This window comes from Solanum pennellii, chromosome 8, assembly GCF_001406875.1.
Source record: "Solanum pennellii chromosome 8, SPENNV200".
In the NCBI taxonomy this organism is placed as follows: domain Eukaryota; kingdom Viridiplantae; phylum Streptophyta; class Magnoliopsida; order Solanales; family Solanaceae; genus Solanum; species Solanum pennellii.
The window spans coordinates 65062530-65080497 of NC_028644.1; the positions used below are offsets into that span (position 1 = coordinate 65062530).

Sequence of the window (17968 nt, forward strand, 5' to 3'; positions counted from 1 at the left end):
GGGGGGGGGGGGGGGGGAGGACCTTTCCCCTAAAATTTTCCAATGATTAACACCCTATCATGGAATATTAGAGGGATAGGATCTCAAGGATCCGTAGAAAGACTCAATCTACTACTACAACAATTTCAAGTTCCCTTGATTTCTCTTCAAGAACCCATGGTGGATAGTGGGAAAATGAGAAATTTAGAAGAAAACTAGGCATTCAAAATGCTTACAACAACTGCTCCAACAAAATATGGATCTTCTGGTTGAATGAAGTTATTGTTGACATTATCCAAGACAAGGATCAACACGTACTACTCAGAGTAGCTCACGATGTTGATCCTGTTTTCTTCCTATCTGTGATTTATGCCAAATGCACTGAAGAATTGAGAAAGGAATTATGGGCAGACTTAAAGAACATTGCTTCCACTATTTCAGATCCTTGGGGTGCAATTGGAGATTTCAATGTCATTTGCTCCAGGGATGAAAAAATGGGGGGAAGACCCCATAGGATGGAGGAGAGTTTCAATTTCATAGAATGTCTAAATGTTTGTGGATTGCAGGATCCAGGTTATTATGAAATCAAATATACTTGGTGCAATAACAGAGACCCCCAAAAAACTATTTTGGAGAAGACTTGATAGACTGGTGTATAATTCATCTTGGTTTGATGTCTACAAGGCAACTAGTGTTACTCACCTCTCTAGAACATGTTCTGATCATGTTCCTTTGCTGGTGAAGATGAATAATGAGGTTACCAACACATCAAGTACTTTAAATTTCTCAATATTTGGACTGAACATAGTGACTACCTGAATATTGTCCAAAACGTTTGGGAGGAAGAAGTAATAGGGAATCCTATGTATGTTCTTCATCAAAGATTAAGAATACCTGCAAGAAACTCAGCAGCTGGTCAAGACATGCCTTTGGAGACATTTATGAAGAACCCAAAAGATTGGAAGCTCAGATAAGGGCTCCTGAAGATATCAGCATCCATAACAATTCGGCTGACAATAAAAATGAGTTATCAAGATGCAGAGCAGAATAGATGAGGTTTATCAAGTTGCAAGACTCCATCCTTAGGCAAAAAGCTAGGGTCAAATGGCTTGAGAAGGGTGATGCTAATACGGACTACTTTCAGAGCATTATCAAAGACAACAGAAAAAGGCTTAATATCAGAAAAATCAAGGATGATGAAAATCAGTGGCTACAAGGTAATAATGCTATTGCTGAAGGAGCAGTGACGTACTTCAAGACTCTGTTACTGTGAATGGTGAAAGACACGGTTTCTTCAAATTGACTAGGGGCTTGAGACAGGGTGATCCTTTATCCCCTAGTCTCTTTATCCTTAGTGTCGAGCTTCTATCTCAAATGTTAGATGGTTTACAGGACTCTCCTGGTTATAAAGGTTTTTACATGAAAAATAGAGGCCCTAGTATCAATCATCTCAAATTTGCAGATGACACCATTTTTTTCTGCAACTGGAGTAAAAGATCTCTCCAGCTGATTCTTAAAGACTCTGAACAAGTATGAGAAGGTTTCTGGTCAACTCATCAACAAGAACAAAAGCTGTTTTTCCATGAATTTAGAAGTGGTCTGTCTGCCATCAACAGACTAAAGATTATCACAGCGATGAGGTATAAAGAGTTTCCTACTACGTACCAAGGATGTCCCTTATTACCGGTAAGATAAACATCAGCTACTATTCGGATATTGTTAACAAGGTCATTAATAGAATCAAGGGTTGGCACACTAAATTCCTTTCTACCGGAGGAAGAGCTACTCTTATCAGGCATGTTCTACTAGCTCTTCCTATCCATCTCTAAAGTGCTGTCAACCCAACCAAAGGGACCATGGAGCTGATTGAAAAATGCATAGCTAGGTTCTTTTGGTCTGGCCAAGATACAGGGGGAAACATCACTGGATCTCTTGGGATAACTTATGTTACCCTTATGATGAAGGAGGAGTAAACTTCAGAAGGATCAATGACATATGTAATGCGTTAAGGCTAACCAATGGTGGAATATTAGAACTTCTAAATCTCTTTGGAGAGAATTCATGTGTGCTAAATACTTCGTTGACATCCGATCAGTGTTCAATTAGCCAAAGCAAGTTCTCACTTTTGGAAAGCTCTTCAAGAAATCAAGAACAACACTGAAGAGTATATTCTGTGGAAACTAGGAACAGATGATGTATCCTTTTCGTTTGATAATTGGTCCAACTTAGGACCTCTCTATCTGATCACCTCTAATGTAAATGGTCATACTCAAATCAAGCTCAATTCTATTCTTAAGAATGGTTCTTGGGAGTGGAATAGTCTTCAAACTCAACCCAATATGGAGCTAAAAAACAAGATTATTAGCCTTGGAATTGTTCTTGACAACAATAAAGATGATACGACTATTTGGACCTAGACTAGTAGCGGACTATTCAGCATTTGTTCGGCTTGGAGCAACATCAGGGAAAAAACAATCAGAACATCTCCAATAATGTTTGGAGCAGCGACATTACTCTTAAAATGTCTTTTCTCACTTGGAGAGCGATTAATGATAAATTATCTACTAATGATAAAGTGGCAAGATTAGGCATCAATATTCCCCGAGGATGCCACAGTTGTAATGATGTTAACAGAATCAATATAACTGAGACGGTAGATCATCTTTTTTGTCAAGGTGATCATGCCAAGAGAGTGTGAAATAATTTTGTGGGTCCGCTGGGAATCAATTATAGGAACATATCTCTGACGATGCTTTTGATAAATTGGTGGAATTTAAGGACTCGCAACCCCATAGTTGCTTTCATTGCTAAAACTCTACCCGCCGTTATTTGTTGGGACTTCTGGAGAACAAGATGTAGTAGCAAGTTTGAGGATGAAAAACCTTCACTCTATCGAACAAAAACTAATGTCATTTCACTATCTTGCAGGTTACAAGGTTCCAGTTTAGCAAGGCCAGAATTGGAGCAACATGGGGTAGCATATGCCAAATATGTGAAGCTGAAATCCAACAAAGGACATCATGTTGAGATGGCTCAAACCACCTACACTGATAGTAAGACTCAATAGTGAGGAAGTTGCCTTCAAGGAAATTGTGGAGGAGGCGGAATAATTCAAGATAATCAAGGCTTTCTAATTTTTGCCTATTCGATAAATCTCGGTCAAGGCACAAGCAACATGGCAGAAACAGCCGCAATGCTATTTGGGCTCAACTGGTGTAAGAACAGAGGCTACGACATTGTATGGGGAGAGACAGACTACATGTTTTTGACTATATGGATAAAAAAGGAATAGAGACCTCCTTGGGCACTTGAGAACCAGATTCAGGAGATTCAGAAATTAGTTGATTACCATGGTTTTAATATCAGTCACTGTTTTAGGGAGGCTAACAAACCTGCTGATAAACTAGCAGCCCTCAGTCATGGTTTGGTGGGGGTACATGTCTTCAACTCCTTCTCGGAACTTCCTAGACATTTTAAGGGTCTAGTTAATATGGACAGATGGGATTTTCCTACCTTCGGATACAGAACTTTTAAACCAGCAACTATTGTATATGACCCCCCTGGACCTCTGCATTTCTACTAGAGCTACAGTTGGTTTAGGATTAGCTAACTGTTAACTTAGTGGAACAAACTGCTTTGTCTCTACTCTATGCTCATGTAATCAGTTTGGTATGCCAAACTCAAACTTGTAATGTTTGCTCATCAATGATCAAAGGAGGCAGTTTAATTATTAAAAAAAACCACCACATCTGTTCAAAGTTTAATAATAGATAGCATGGTTCATTATCAAACAAACCTTTTAACCATTACTTTAATATTTTCCTTAGCAATCACAAATACAATATGTAAAAGTCAAATTAAAATATTAACCTCCGTGTCCACGTCAAACACCAAGGAAGTAACAACTTATTCTGTATATACAACGAAAAATCTCATAGAAACAAGGCTCAGCTCATGTTACCGAAGTGTTGTATAAATATGCAGAGGCAAGAAACACTTGGAACCCTAATCAGATCTCCTAAATGATATTCCCTAGAAATGCACATGACAAAGAACAAGATGACCTCACTAATCAAAAATCAATCTCTCATATGTCTGGTAAAACTAGACTTTTGAAGATATTGAAGCTTGCATGGCAGATAGTGATATAGGATCCTCTAATTTTCAGCAAAACATCACTAATTTCTGTATGATTTTTGCCTCCAAGAACGAACTGCTTAACGGCAAAAAGTTAACAAAAAAGTCTAGAGAAACTTAGCGGCTAAAACAAGGCTGGCATGCGAAACAACAAGTCTGATTAGGAATCATGCCTAGATACTAAAATTATCTCCAACTCTATCTTTTTTTGGCAACACACTGTCAAATGTATAAAGACGTTTTTCCTATAATCTATCATATGAGGCTTGCAAAACCTTCAGAAGAGCATTTTTGTCCAAAAAAAAATAATCTTCAGAAGAACATTTACAAGCAATAATTCCCAATCTCTCCAACAGATACAACAACAACATACCCAGTGTAGTCCCACAAGTGGGATCCGGGGAGGGTAGGATGTATGCAGACCTTACACCCCTACTTTTGTGGGATAGAGAGGCTGTTTCTGATGAATCCCAACAGACACACTTATTCAAACTTACTTTGTTACTTATACCATCAGGTTATTTATTAAGCAAATCAAAAAGTAACCTAGCAAGAAATCTCTTGGAAGGTTGATCCACATATTTTCCAACCAAAACAGCCCATGGAACTATAACTTTGAAATACATGTTCTAAATGCTCATGTAGGAAGCAATGTTATCAAAGGCGGAAAAAAAAAAGGAGCAGTCTGTTGGGATTTAAGTGCAAAGCGCAAACAAAAATGATGGTTTGATGAAAAAAGGTGCAAATTTAAATATAAATGCAATCAAAGAACAATAACTGCAAACACAAAAACAATTATACAAAAAGATATGGAACTGTATAATTAAGTGAAATAGTTATTCTTTAGTGATGCTCGTTTCATGAAAGATCCATGCGTGATCAAACGCATCCCTCAGAACCTATCTGAACTAAAGAGCAGTGCAAGAGAGAAATGTAATCAGACTGCTTTCCATCTAGTTTCAGAGCTTAACCACGCCATCACGCAAGCCTTTGACAGAAAAAACTGAAGTCAACTCCTGGGTCTGAAACCTAGAGATTCCAGACAATCTTTTCTTTGTTGTCCTGTAAAGGGGGATGTTTACATGTGTGTGTAGACATAAGTGAGTCTTAACCAACTTCACCTCATCAGATTCTGAAGATGATGAAGTGTATCAGAAATCACTCCTTCTCAACTGAAGCTTTTGACTAACCCATGCTAACGCTCTTGCCATCATACTATGATTTATATCACACAGTTAAAACTACTAACTCCCACTTTAAACTGTCCTAATTTGAACCTTTGCTATACATATACATATGTATATACATATACATATGTATATATATGTATATAAATGTATATATATATACATATACATATATATATATATACATATACATACATATATATATATATATATACATATATATATATATACATATATATATATATATGTATGTATATATATTGTGTCTTAGGCCGAGGGTCCATTGGAAACAACCTCTCTACCTATCAAGTTCCCACCTGATCCTGCAAGTCTATAGTCTATACACTTGCTTTGATGGCAATCATTGGTCTCTTGCTTGATTGGAAGGACGGATGCAATTATACCTTTCCTGTTCTCGCTACTGCTTACTATTACTACGTAAATTTGGCATTCGTCTTTCTCGCTCATTACTTAGCTTAGGAGTGGGGGAAACTGAATATAACTCAAGGGGTAAGGTTGCTTACACACTACCCTTCCCAGACACCACTTATAGGACTACATTTGGTATGTTATTGTTGTTGCTGCTGTTGTATATATTACTGGAATGAGAAAGTTCAAATTTTTCCAAAAAAATTAGCTTTTTGAACTCACTTCTATTTAAATAAAATTTCAATTCTCACCTCAATAGTTGATTCCAATCAAAGTAATCAATATCAATCAACTATGACCTTAATTCATACTAATTGGTGTTATGAATCATTCTGTTCTATTCAGACTGATTTCATTCCAATACTATGTCAATAAAATTGGAACTAGGAAATACAACTTCAATAATGCCAATAGATCATTATAATATGCAAAAGAGAGAGAGACTCACCAAAGCCCATTTGATCTTTATAAGAGGAAAAAGGTTCATCCACAGGTTTCCTAGGAGTAATATCCTTCACCAATTCATCATACGCCTTCCTCTCCGACGCTTCTTCTAGTTTCTTCAACCGAGCTTTGAGTTCCTCACTTTTCTCTCTAGGTTTTGGACTGCAGAAGACGAAATTGGATCCGGATAACAAGCCCATCAGATCAGGTCGCGTTGAAGGGTTAGACCCAATCCAAACCGACCTCAGATGTTTGTATGGTACCGTGGGTTGATCAGAAAGGGAAGACGCGAGTTCTCTCAGGTCATCGGAGAGTTCAACTCCCGCGGAAGCTCCGGCGAGAAACAAACGTATCGTCTCGGTGGTTGAAATAAGAAGGCCAGCGTTTATGCCGTCGACAACGGTGGCGCCGGTAGTGGAGGGGTGGCTAGAAGCACCATTGTTTTCTGTTGAAGTCATTTTAATTTTTGTACAGAATTTTCTTTCTATTCTACTATTTTAGAAGACTAGGCAAGGATTATGGTATCTGTCTACTTTTTACTAAAAAAACAAATTATTAGCTGAGGATATTCTGGTCATTTCAGTTTATCGTAATATTTCCACTCTATTTCTATCTTATTTTACGTGGTCGTGTGGCTAGCAATTTTATTATTCGTGGTTATGTGGCTAGCAATTCCTCGCTAAAAATGCCTAATTATTTTTTGCTTAATGGTTATATGTTGATGATTCTATTATTTCGCTATTTAGTTAACATATTAATTTCTAAAGGTCGAATTTGATGAATAAAAGAAGCCTAACATTTTCATTTGCTTTTTTCAATGAGAGAAGTGAGATTAAAACTTGATTTACAGGTTGCAATGTATGTTCTCAGTTCAAATGGAGTTTGATAAGCTTCGCGTGCAAAGTATGGTTGGGCAATTGTTGATTGTAACATTAAACCAGTTGTTGGATGTATTTTGCTTATTTTAGAGATGTTTTTCCTTCACATGGATAATTAATGATGAAATTTTTGTTTAAGACATAATTTAGAGATGATTTTGAACAATATTGTCTTTGCATAGTGGGTCAATGGTAATGACCTACGTGTAATGCTCTTATGGTAATGAAACATATATTGTTAAACAAAGGTCACTCGTGCTGTTTGAGAATTCAAAATTCTATAGCAACATCAATTTAACTTTAATCTTTTCTACTTCTTAAATAAGTGAAGAAGAACAAGTGGAAACGGTTCTAAATTTTGATCCATTGATGGTTCTTAAGGAAGTGCCCGACAAAAAAAATTCACATTTTTATAAATGTGATTTATTTTGAGTTCATTTGTTAAGAATCAATTATAATAATGATCTGTTTTATGTTCATCTTAATTTATATTGCAGCGCTTATTGTAGTGTAGATTGATGATTCAAAGAAGAAATCGGAGTGTTATAGAGTTTTCTATCTTATTTATGATCTCAAGGTTGTAAGTTCATCTTAATTTCTCTGTTTGCTTAGATCTCGTCCTTGAATTTTTTTTGCATGTATTTGAGCCCATCATGTGGCTCTCTCATATTTTATTTCTAACATTAAAAAAAAATCATCTTTCAAATTTTATGCATTTTCAAAGAGAAAGTATATGTTATTGAACTACATCAGTTAACTTAAAACCTTAAATCTTTTTATATATTTATATGTATTCAAATGTTTTTGATGTTTTAAATTTCAATCATATCGTGGTTTAATTTGTATAATAGAAATAAAGTAATAGACACAATGAAACAATTCTTTGACTGTCGGGTTGAATTAAGTATAGCAAATTTTCTCTTATCATCCTTCGCCTCTAAGAGACAATGTCTCATCAATATATTGTTATACATTGATCTGCAGATGTTTCCTTCCTCAAAATAGTGTCTCGAAAGGAGCAAGATTTACTACGTGTTATAAAATTGTGTTTTGTTTTATCTTTGCACATCTTAAAATAGTGTCAAGAAAAAAGCAAAATTTACACCACTCGAATGTGCATATTCTAAATAGGTTTTGAAATTATGATCAATTGTAAGTAGCGATTGCTATTTAGGACTCAAGTTGTCTTAAAGTGAATTAAGACTGGGCAACAGACCCAATTGGAACAGAACTATCGAATCAGAACGAATCGGAATGCGACGTTTTGATCGATTTGTTACGGTATCGGAATGAAATGGAGTAGAATTACTGAGACGGATACTCGGTTCTATTTCGTCCCCTTGTATGCCAAGATGAAATCGAAACAAACCGAAATGAAACGGAATGGGATAAACGGGACGACAGATTTAGCTATTTCAAAAAATGATTAAAATTTTTTTACTTATTTTGATTTTTTGAATTACGAAAATATGAATGTTTTTTTTTATATTTCTAAGTTTAAATTAATAATTTTGACATTTATAATATAATTTTACTTAAATTTATTTTAAAGATATTTATTTTAAAGTTTTACCTATCGAAGTTTAATAAAGTTTTTTTTAATGTTTTTTAGCTTAATTTTTAAGATTTTAATCTTTTGAAGTTTATAAGTTATTACTTATTAATGTATTATAACTTATAAGTTATATTTATACCTTGTAATTTCAATAACTTAAGTTTGTAATTTTAAAAAATTAAATAAACATGAGGATAAAACAATGACACAAATTAAAAAATATCAATCCAATATCAATTAATTAATAAAAAATAATTAATCAAAATTGAATAAGACCGGAACGAAATTGATATCGGTATACTATTACCAAATCATGATACCGTTCCGTCTCATGTATCGATTCACGGTGTCGTATTTTATCCCAAGACTACCGGACCGGAATAGTACCGGACCGAGGTCGGTAACTCAAGCTTGTAGTTCAAGTGAGAGCATTAAGGTGACGAGGACAAACTATAAAAGAATGAAATTTTTTTTAAAAAAAATATGTGCAATATGTTAATTAATTTGATTGGATATCAAATCTAAGAAATAATTTGAAGTTTTTAAATTTATATTATCTAAATTTAAGTCATAAATATTTATGTGACTATAAATTATTTATTTTATTAAAAATAAATTATTTATAATTAACAAAAAAAGTATAACACTTTCTTACAAAATATATCAAATATAAAAACGTGACACATAAATTAAAACGAAAAATATTTACATTACTCATTTGATGATGATTTATGTGTACAACAAAAAGTTAGGGAGAGAATACAAAGACGATGCTTTGGTAGGTGTTTCTTGTGGTGCTGAGGTTTTCCCTCTCACCAAACCAAACTCCATAATACTTGTGTATAATATCTTTCTCCAATTTTGGTCATTATTTGCTAACTTGCCAACTACCACATACCAACTTTATCGAATTCATCTTAATCTAATATTTTCGATATAACTTTATGAAAGAGTTGCATCTTTTTCAAGTGATTTATCAAGGATAAGTTAGTAAAGTACTATTTATTTTCTAGGAATGAGTAATTTTATTGAGGAGTGCGTCCAAGCTAAAATTGTTTGTCTGATTATAACTTGACATATAGTTTAAAAAATAAAAAAGATTTTTGAATCATATAATCTTAAATTAAAGATATGCTGAATGTATCAAAATATCCTTTAGTATTGTGATTTAACATGTCATGTGAAAAAATATAATTAAAGAGTTGCCAAAAAAAAAAAGCATTCTTTTTTACACAAATCGAAAAGGGAAGTATGATAAACAAATTGAAACGAAAAAAGTAAGTTATATATAATAATTAACAAAAATTGCAAAATAATAGATTTGAGACCATAATATTAAAAAATAAATTTCATAGAGCTTAAATCTTGAATCTAAACACCAACGATCTTTGAATGCTTCTCTAGCTTATAAACTTGTCAGTTCCCCTATATATACATATCTTTGTTCTACTTATCCTTATTTCTTCTCTCTTTTTTTTTAAGCATAAACACAACAATGGCTCCGGCTTCTAATTTTGACTCCGTCTCCAACACTGTGTGTGTCATGGATGCCTCGACTCGTCTCGGCTCGAGCTTAGTCAAGAGACTACTCAAAAATGGCTACACGGTTCATGCTGCTATTCAAAATATTCATAATGGTTCGTTTATATTTTTATTTTTACCCCTCTCTGTGAAATTCTTTTTTTTAATAACTCGAATCTGCTTACCATTTGAGCAATCCTCCTTACTGATGATTCGTTAATTAATTTGTTTTTTTTTTAATTAGGTGGTCATGGTGAGTTCTTGGATGCATGTGACATGAAGAGACTTAAGAATTTTCATTTGGACCCTTTTGATTATCATAGTATAATTGATGCTCTAAAGGGATGTTGTGGCTTGTTTTACTCCTTTGAACCTCCAAAGGACCAATCATGCACTTATGATGTACGTATATACTTTAGTTAATTATATGCACGTTAGCTTAATTATTTTTTTTATGTCCATATCAATTATCACCTTTATATCTCATAGTAGATACCATCATCTATTTTTAAGATTATAAATCTTATATCTAATGTGACTCACAATCTTATGTGCGGTGTATAAATGCTTGATTAAACTATAGTATGATATTAATTTTAGTTGTTGGCCAAAAGTAGGAAAAAGAAAGAAAAGAGAAATTAGAAATATCAAGATTAATTAACATACGTTGTTTTAGGCAATAAATTGCTATAGCACTCGTGAGATAAAAGACCAATCATGAAGACTTTTTTTTCTCAAAAGGAATATTAATAGCTCAGTTGACGATCCAAACTTTTACTTTATTAATAATGTTGATTTTCTATATAGATCAAATAATACCAAACTGAAAAAATATTCAATTAATTCCATTGACTTATCAAGAATGGGTATCTTTTGTTTGATTATGAGTTGGTTATATAACGGACTATAGTGTTGTTTTGATAATATTGTAGGAACTTTTTATATCAAAGCGTACCCCCAATTAATCAATGTGTCAGCTATCGGTGGGACACGATGTCGAAACCTAGTATAGTTAGACATAAATTGAATAGAAAAAAATAATCTTTTAAATTTTACGGGTATAAAAACGAAGATTTTATTTTTAAAAATTATAAATAAATTTATAAATAATAGATTTATATCACGTTCTTTCGAAGTGCCTAAGTTTATTAGATAACCCAAACCACTAAATAATGAAATTAAGGTATGATTTTTATTATTATACATATTTAATTAGGTTTTTAATTAATGTTTATCCCCACATCGTCTCCTAATAATTGAAAATACACCGTGGAAAGCTCAACAAGCCTGCCTAGCTAATTGGTCACCCCACCTACATATGCATGCAAGAAAAATTAGTGTTAATAATATCTTTTAAGAAAAGAAATTGAAATTTAATATGGTATAGAATAAGTATATTAGTGTCTTTTTTTTTGTTTTATTGGTGTCCAGCGCCCTTATTAAAACATTAAAGTCCAACTAAATTTGAATTAGCGTCAAAAAATTTCACAATAGAGTAAAGTTTCCCTTTAACAAAGAAGACTTTAAGTTTAGAGGACTTGAACCCGAGACGCTTAGTTCAAAGTCTCATTCATTATTATTTGGGCCCTAAAACTAATACCTTTTTGTTGTATATATAGATGCTAGGTAGCTTTATACAAAGTCCTTGACTTAATTAACTCTTCACATCCCAATTGATCTCTCTTTATATAACAAATATCCAATCAATAGATCAAACGCTCTATTTTTTTTGAATTTTATATACTCCTAATTGAGAGCAATTTCAACATGAATAGTACAATATGTGTAATGGATGCCTCGAGTTGTTTAGGTTCAAAACTTGTTAAATGTCTTCTTCAGAGAGGATATACTGTTCATGCAGCCCTTCAAAATTGTGGTTAGAACTTCTCTTTGAATTTTCCCTTTTCCTATTCATTAGTTTTCTTCCGGATTGATTTCTCAGATAGTCAGTATTCAAGTGATAGTTATTGTCTCAGAAGATGACTATTACTTGAGTGACAATATGAGAAATTAACTCGTTTTCTTCCTTTCCTACTCTCATATCAGGCGAATCATCGTTGTTGTTGGACGAACTTGAATGTGATGATGATGGTGACAAGATGAAGAAATTAAAGATTTTTCGATCGGATCCTTTTGATTATCATAGTATTGTTGATGCTTTGAAGGGTTGTTGTGCTCTCTTCTATTCCTTTGAACCTCCTCGTGATCATTCCACTTATGATGTACGATTACTCTTGATTAAGATTTAATTTGTGTTTCGAGTTTTAATTTCTATGTTAGGTCACATAAAAAGTTATAATCGTCCATTAAAAAGTAAAATTAATTATAACTTAAATATAAGACAGATTATCAAATACAACACTCTTTTATTTGTGTTTGAATGATTGATAATATTGTTAACATATGAAACTAGGGTGTTGATTTATCGACGCCTTTCTAACCTCCTATGTTAGAAACTTTTCTTTTGAATTGATGATATATCAGAAATAATTTTTTTTAACTCCGTGATAGGAACATATTGGAGAAGTGGAGGTGAGGGCAGCACATAATGTAGTGGAAGCATGTGCACAAACAGACACTATTGAAAAGGTTGTGTTTACTTCCTCAGCAACTGCAATTATTTGGGGACATCATGAAAATGATCAAAACTCTGCATCCATGCTTCTTGATGAAAGACATTGGAGTGATATCAACGTTTGTCGTAAATTCAAGGTACATATCATGAGTAAACGTTTGATCATATTTTATTATAAAATTTAAAATAAGTTAATTTTAATTTTCAAAGTAATGATATTTGAAATCCGAAATTATTCTAGTTAGTTTGTACCTAATTGAATTAATTAAAAGTTTGTGTATCGTGAATACTACTACTTGTGCATGATGTTCAGAAGACTTTCGTATAAATTACTATTTTAATATGCGAATTATTAAATGCGCACATCTAATGCATGCTTAAAGTTCAAATAATATTAATTATTATGGTTAAAGTGATAAATTAATTAGAGCATGTTACTCCCTCTGTCACACTTTTGTATCCTGTCTACTATTTGAAGAGTAAAATGATTTATTTATTTATTTTTACCATTTTTTAAAATATTCACTATGTATATTACTGAATCGTAATATATTTTCCTATCGTTTCTAAAAATATGGATTTTATTTCGAAAAAAAATTAATTTTTTATATCCGACTTATCTAAAAAATTAATTGATTTGACTTTCGTGTTACAAATTAAATCACGTAAAGTAGAACAGAAAGGGTAAAAGTAATTAATTAGGTAGTAAACCTAATTATAGAATATGTTAGCATAAATTACTTTGATGTAACATACCCAAATGTATCGGTAACAACTTATTTATTTCAAAAAGATAAAAATACACACACTATATTTTTCTCAGATCTCACTTGTAAGATCATACACAAAAGCATCGATAATGATTTTTTTGAATATACACATACTAATTCTTTCAGACTTTACTTGTGCGATAATAGTGAATTTTATTTTTGATGAAAATGGATAGCTATGGCATGCATTGTCAAAAACGCTAGCAGAGAAGACAGCATGGGCATTGGCTATGGACAGAGGAGTCAACATGGTATCAGTCAACGCAGGATTATTAATGGGTCCTGATCTAACGATCAAAAATCCATATCTTAAAGGAGCTGCTGAGATGTATGAAGATGGAGTATTTGTGACCGTTGATCTTGATTTCTTGGTGGAGGCCCACATTTGTGTTTATGAACAAATTTCAACTTATGGACGCTATTTATGCTTTAATCACATTATTAATCAAACTGAAGATGCTCTTAAACTTGCCAACATGTTATCCCCTTTGCCTTCTTCACCTCAAAGGTACTATAATCTGTTCACTTCATTTCAATTTATGTGATATAATTTGTCTTGATACGATATTTAAGAAAATAAAAAAATTTATGATCTGAAATAAGTTGTAGATATTTGTATGACTATACATAATTTCATAAAGAATAAAAATCGATATTGTAAACTTAAATTGTTAAGTACCAACTACTAATTATAGAAATGTGTCTGTCTTTATGGAATTATGAAATTCTAATTTTTTTAAAAATTATGATTTGTATCTTGCTATCAACATTTCCTGCTCCATGTTTCAAATTTTTTTCTTATCTATCAAGCATGTGTGCTGAGGATGTATCGAAAATATCTACCTTATAAAGATAGAAGTGTAAGGTCTCCATACCTCAATCCCTATAAATCTCATTTATGAAATTATGAAGATTTTTTAAATTTTATTGTTTGAACCGTCAGTATACATAATTTCTTTCAAAAATTGTAAATGATTAATATCTTGGTGATGATCTTTTGAACGCAATTCTTGAATATCAATGTTGTTGTCTATGATAATTGAGGTAATTAATATGATGATATGGATCTCATAAAATTTTTCTTTTTGATTTGATAGAATGGAGAGTGATACAAGGATAATTCAAGAGAGGATTAGCAACAAGAAGTTGAACAAACTTATGATTGAATGTCAGCCACAGATTAATGGCAAATCAAGAGGAGTGCTTATGAAAATGTCAACATAATCTCCATAATTAATTCATTTAAGCATTATGAATTGATTGGTAACCTCCATTCTTAGAAATTATTTTCCAAGGTATTTCACCCAAAAGCAAGAGAAAATAGAAAGGAAATAAGCCCAAAAAATGGCATGTAATTATGTTGATGTGCAAATGTCAACATTAGTAAAGCAATAATTTAAAAGCTCCATGTGATAAAATTTTGCAAATTGTAGTTGTTGCTTTTAAGTGCAAATCTATTTAATTAGCACTCATTTAAAAAATGGTGGAATATCAACTACTAAATTATCCTTATTTATTAGATATTTTTTGAGAATTGAACATTACTATAAGGAAAAATAGTTTTTTGTCACTATTCTGTCTTAAAGTTTTAAAATGATATTTATTTTAAGATAAATTTAATTTAAAAACACTTACTTTGAAATGAACGAACAAATAATTACTATAAACTAATGGTAGAAAAACCGTAGACACTGCTATACATATTTAATATCTCACATTTCCTCATAACATGGAACTCTCTCTACAACTTCCTTCATAACCATAGAATAATAAACCAACTTTTTCCACGTTAGTGTACCATAATTTAACACATATTTATCTCAATAACAATAATTACTATATTCTTTTTTTTATTTAATTTATCATTTCACATAACAACACTAACAATAAAAAAAAAAAACACAAAACTAAATCTAAAACTCCATCCATGTCACTACTCTTCCTTTTTCCACCTTCTTTCATCACTTATCTTCCTCTTTTTTACTTCTTCCATTTTAGAAGTTAAATAATTCATATTCTTATTAATGTTATCTCTTTTATTCTTCAAATTAAATGTCTTCAAATGTACAAAATTCAACCCCATCACCACCATCACCAACAACATATGCCTCACCACCAGTAGCAATAATCTTCACTATCATCCTTGTATTAATTTTCTTCATTGGTTTTTCATCTATTTTCTTTTGTAGATGTTTCATCCAGAATCTACTATACACATGGCATTTAAGAAATAGCCCTAATGGTACTCCAATTGATCCTAGGGTTTCAGCAAATGGGCTATTAGGTCTTGATCCTTCTATTATTAAATCATTTCCAACATTTACCTATTCAAGTGTAAAAGATTATCGTAAAGAATCTTGTGGTCTTGAATGTGCTATTTGTCTCGTTGAATTCGATAACAATAGCGTCCTTCGCCTGGTTACCTCATGTAACCATGTTTACCATCAAGATTGTATCGATCTATGGCTCGAATCACACAAGACATGCCCCGTATGTCGCGCGAACCTAGAATCGCCTGAGGTGCTAAAGAAAAGGTCACAATATACATCATACGTGACCAGTAATAGTAATAGTAACAGTAACATTAGTAGTAGTAGTAATAATAACAATAATAACAATAACAATAATGTCATGCGTGACATTAATGAGAACGAATCGTTAGAAGATTCTTTGAGCATTGCAATTCGAGATGATAACAACAACGACGATGATGATGATCATAAAGAAGAAGAACAAAGTGGATGCTCTAGTACAACATTAGAACGTGTGGAATTACAAGACGGAGAAACGAAATTATCGAGATCGCATTCAACGGGGCACTCGATAAATAGATCTAGAGGAGCTGAAGATAGGTTTACATTGAAATTACCAGAACATGTGAGGGCAAAAATTATAAAGGGACATAATTCAACAAAAAGTTGTACTACTTTTGGTGAATACAAAAGCAAAACAACTACTGGAAATGCTGGTTTTGGTGAAGTTTCAGAATCATACACAGTAGATATCAATAAATTACGATAATTTTTTTTTCTTTTTTAATGTTGAATTATTAGATCTATCTTGTTCATTCGTAATACATATTTCATTCATCTCAATTTATTTATTCTATTTTTCTGTTTATAATTTAAACTTACGAAATCTAATTTTTTTAAAATCAAAACAGAACAAACAAATTGAATCGGATGAACGAACTTTATACGTTGTCTTCAAGTTTAAACCTGCGTGTCAAGTGTCAACTTACTTTACTATGTGATTTTCAATGCTTTCCTTGATAAATTAAATTTTTAGAGAGATTTTTGAATTGATAAATATTCCAAATTGAGTATTCCCTTCTTGGATACATTATGTATTATATGAGTGTCCTATTACCCCACGAAAGTAGGAAATATCTTTGTAAATACGCCACTTTAACCCGTTTTCTCCCTATGTTTGTTTTCACGCAAATAATGCGCGTGAATGATAGATTTTTCTTTCAAAGAACGAATTAACAAGTGACACGTGTCATTTTTAATCTATTATTTAATTCTTTCCTTTTTAAAGTACTCATCTTCCCCAACTTTCCCCCATTCTTTCAAAGGAACCATTTTTGACAACTGTTGCTTTTATTCGATATGGTCTCCTTGTTGCCTCTTGTTATACTAAAGAAAAAAAATTCTTTTCTCTTTAATGAAGGTACTGCCGAAGTGAATCTTGCCCAAGCTCGTAGATAAATGCTTCGAAGCCGGCAAAAAGGGTAAGGCAAACTAGAGCTTCATTGAATCAAATTTGAAGATGAAAGGCGTGAGGATCTTGGTCCTTCTGTAGAGACTTTCCTCTTCTTTTTTTTNTCATTGAATCAAATTTGAAGATGAAAGGCGTGAGGATCTTGATCCTTCTGTAGAGACTTTCCTCTTCTTCTTTTTTTTCAAATTCGTTTCTTTTTCTAAAATTGGTGATTTCTTTTTGTTTGTCTGAGTCTTTTTAACCCAAGTCTGTAATTTTCTCCTTTATTATTAATAATAATGGACCATTGGTCCAAGATGAATTTTTTTAAAAAGAAGGTAAGATTCTAACACTTTTTAGTTTTTATCCTAAAATAATTTCTAACATGTGTTTTTCTCCGGAAGATCACAAATCCATGAAGAAAAAAAATATAATCTTTATCAAATACTAAAATAAACATGAAAACTTCTTGTTTGCTCAGCTAATTTCCCAAGAAATTAAAATATAAAGAAAGAAAGTGAGAAATTGAGAGAAAAGAAAAGAAAGCGTACCATTTATCTTTTTAAACGATTTGGGTCGGGTTAAACCTGTATTTAATTGATATTTAAATTAAATTAATTAATTAAAAGGAGAGTGTGTCTCACGCGTGTGAGGTTGATGAGAAAATGAGTCAAAATGGTCAATTTACAAAGATATTTAATACTTTTGTGGGGTAATAGGACATTTGCATAGTTAAGGTGTCTTTTTAAAAATCCGAGACAACTTCAGGTGTCACTTTATGTCTTTTCTCT

At 32.3% G+C, this 17968-nt stretch overlaps 3 protein-coding genes across 5 annotated transcripts in view; 2 read left to right on the plus strand and 1 right to left on the minus strand.

Moving 5' to 3' along the window:
- Positions 1 to 6692, minus strand: part of LOC107026775 — a 10525-nt gene extending 3833 nt beyond the window's left edge. The window contains exon 1 of the mRNA XM_015227858.2: positions 6181 to 6692. Within this exon, the coding sequence (XP_015083344.1) occupies positions 6181 to 6634 (454 nt within the window). The 5' untranslated portion in view covers positions 6635 to 6692. The remainder of the gene's footprint in view (positions 1 to 6180) is intronic.
- Positions 6693 to 10062: 3370 nt separating this feature from the next.
- Positions 10063 to 14921, plus strand: LOC107028005 (cinnamoyl-CoA reductase-like SNL6). Of its 3 annotated transcripts, none has more exons than XM_015229056.2 (5): positions 10063 to 10246; positions 10375 to 10532; positions 12642 to 12842; positions 13652 to 13983; positions 14573 to 14921. In XM_015229056.2, exons 1-5 carry the CDS (start codon positions 10105 to 10107, stop codon positions 14697 to 14699), a joined length of 960 nt encoding a protein of 319 aa, XP_015084542.1. In that variant the 5' UTR covers positions 10063 to 10104; the 3' UTR covers positions 14700 to 14921. The 3 variants fall into 3 exon arrangements, with proteins under 3 accessions (XP_015084542.1, XP_015084544.1, XP_015084543.1); XM_015229058.2 differs by lacking the exon at positions 10063 to 10246 and adding an exon at positions 12177 to 12352 and having other exon boundaries at positions 10401 to 10532; XM_015229057.2 differs by lacking the exons at positions 10063 to 10246; positions 10375 to 10532 and adding exons at positions 11590 to 12006; positions 12177 to 12352.
- A 467-nt stretch (positions 14922 to 15388) lies between these two features.
- On the plus strand, positions 15389 to 16583 carry LOC107028299 (RING-H2 finger protein ATL29). Its single transcript, XM_015229325.2, has one exon. The coding sequence runs from the start codon at positions 15528 to 15530 to the stop codon at positions 16494 to 16496; it is 969 nt and encodes a 322-aa protein (XP_015084811.1). The 5' UTR covers positions 15389 to 15527; the 3' UTR covers positions 16497 to 16583.
- Positions 16584 to 17968: the final 1385 nt, after the last annotated feature.

Excerpts from the sequence above, each read along its gene's own strand:
- LOC107028005 (XM_015229056.2), top strand. The coding sequence starts at position 10,105 with ATGGCTCCGGCTTCTAATTTTGACTCCGTCTCCAACACTGTGTGTGTC. Across the intron at positions 10,533-12,641 it reads ACCAATCATGCACTTATGAT|GAACATATTGGAGAAGTGGA; the intron begins GTACGTATATAC and ends ACTCCGTGATAG. Across the intron at positions 12,843-13,651 it reads ACGTTTGTCGTAAATTCAAG|CTATGGCATGCATTGTCAAA; the intron begins GTACATATCATG and ends GAAAATGGATAG.
- LOC107028299 (XM_015229325.2), top strand. The coding sequence starts at position 15,528 with ATGTCTTCAAATGTACAAAATTCAACCCCATCACCACCATCACCAACA.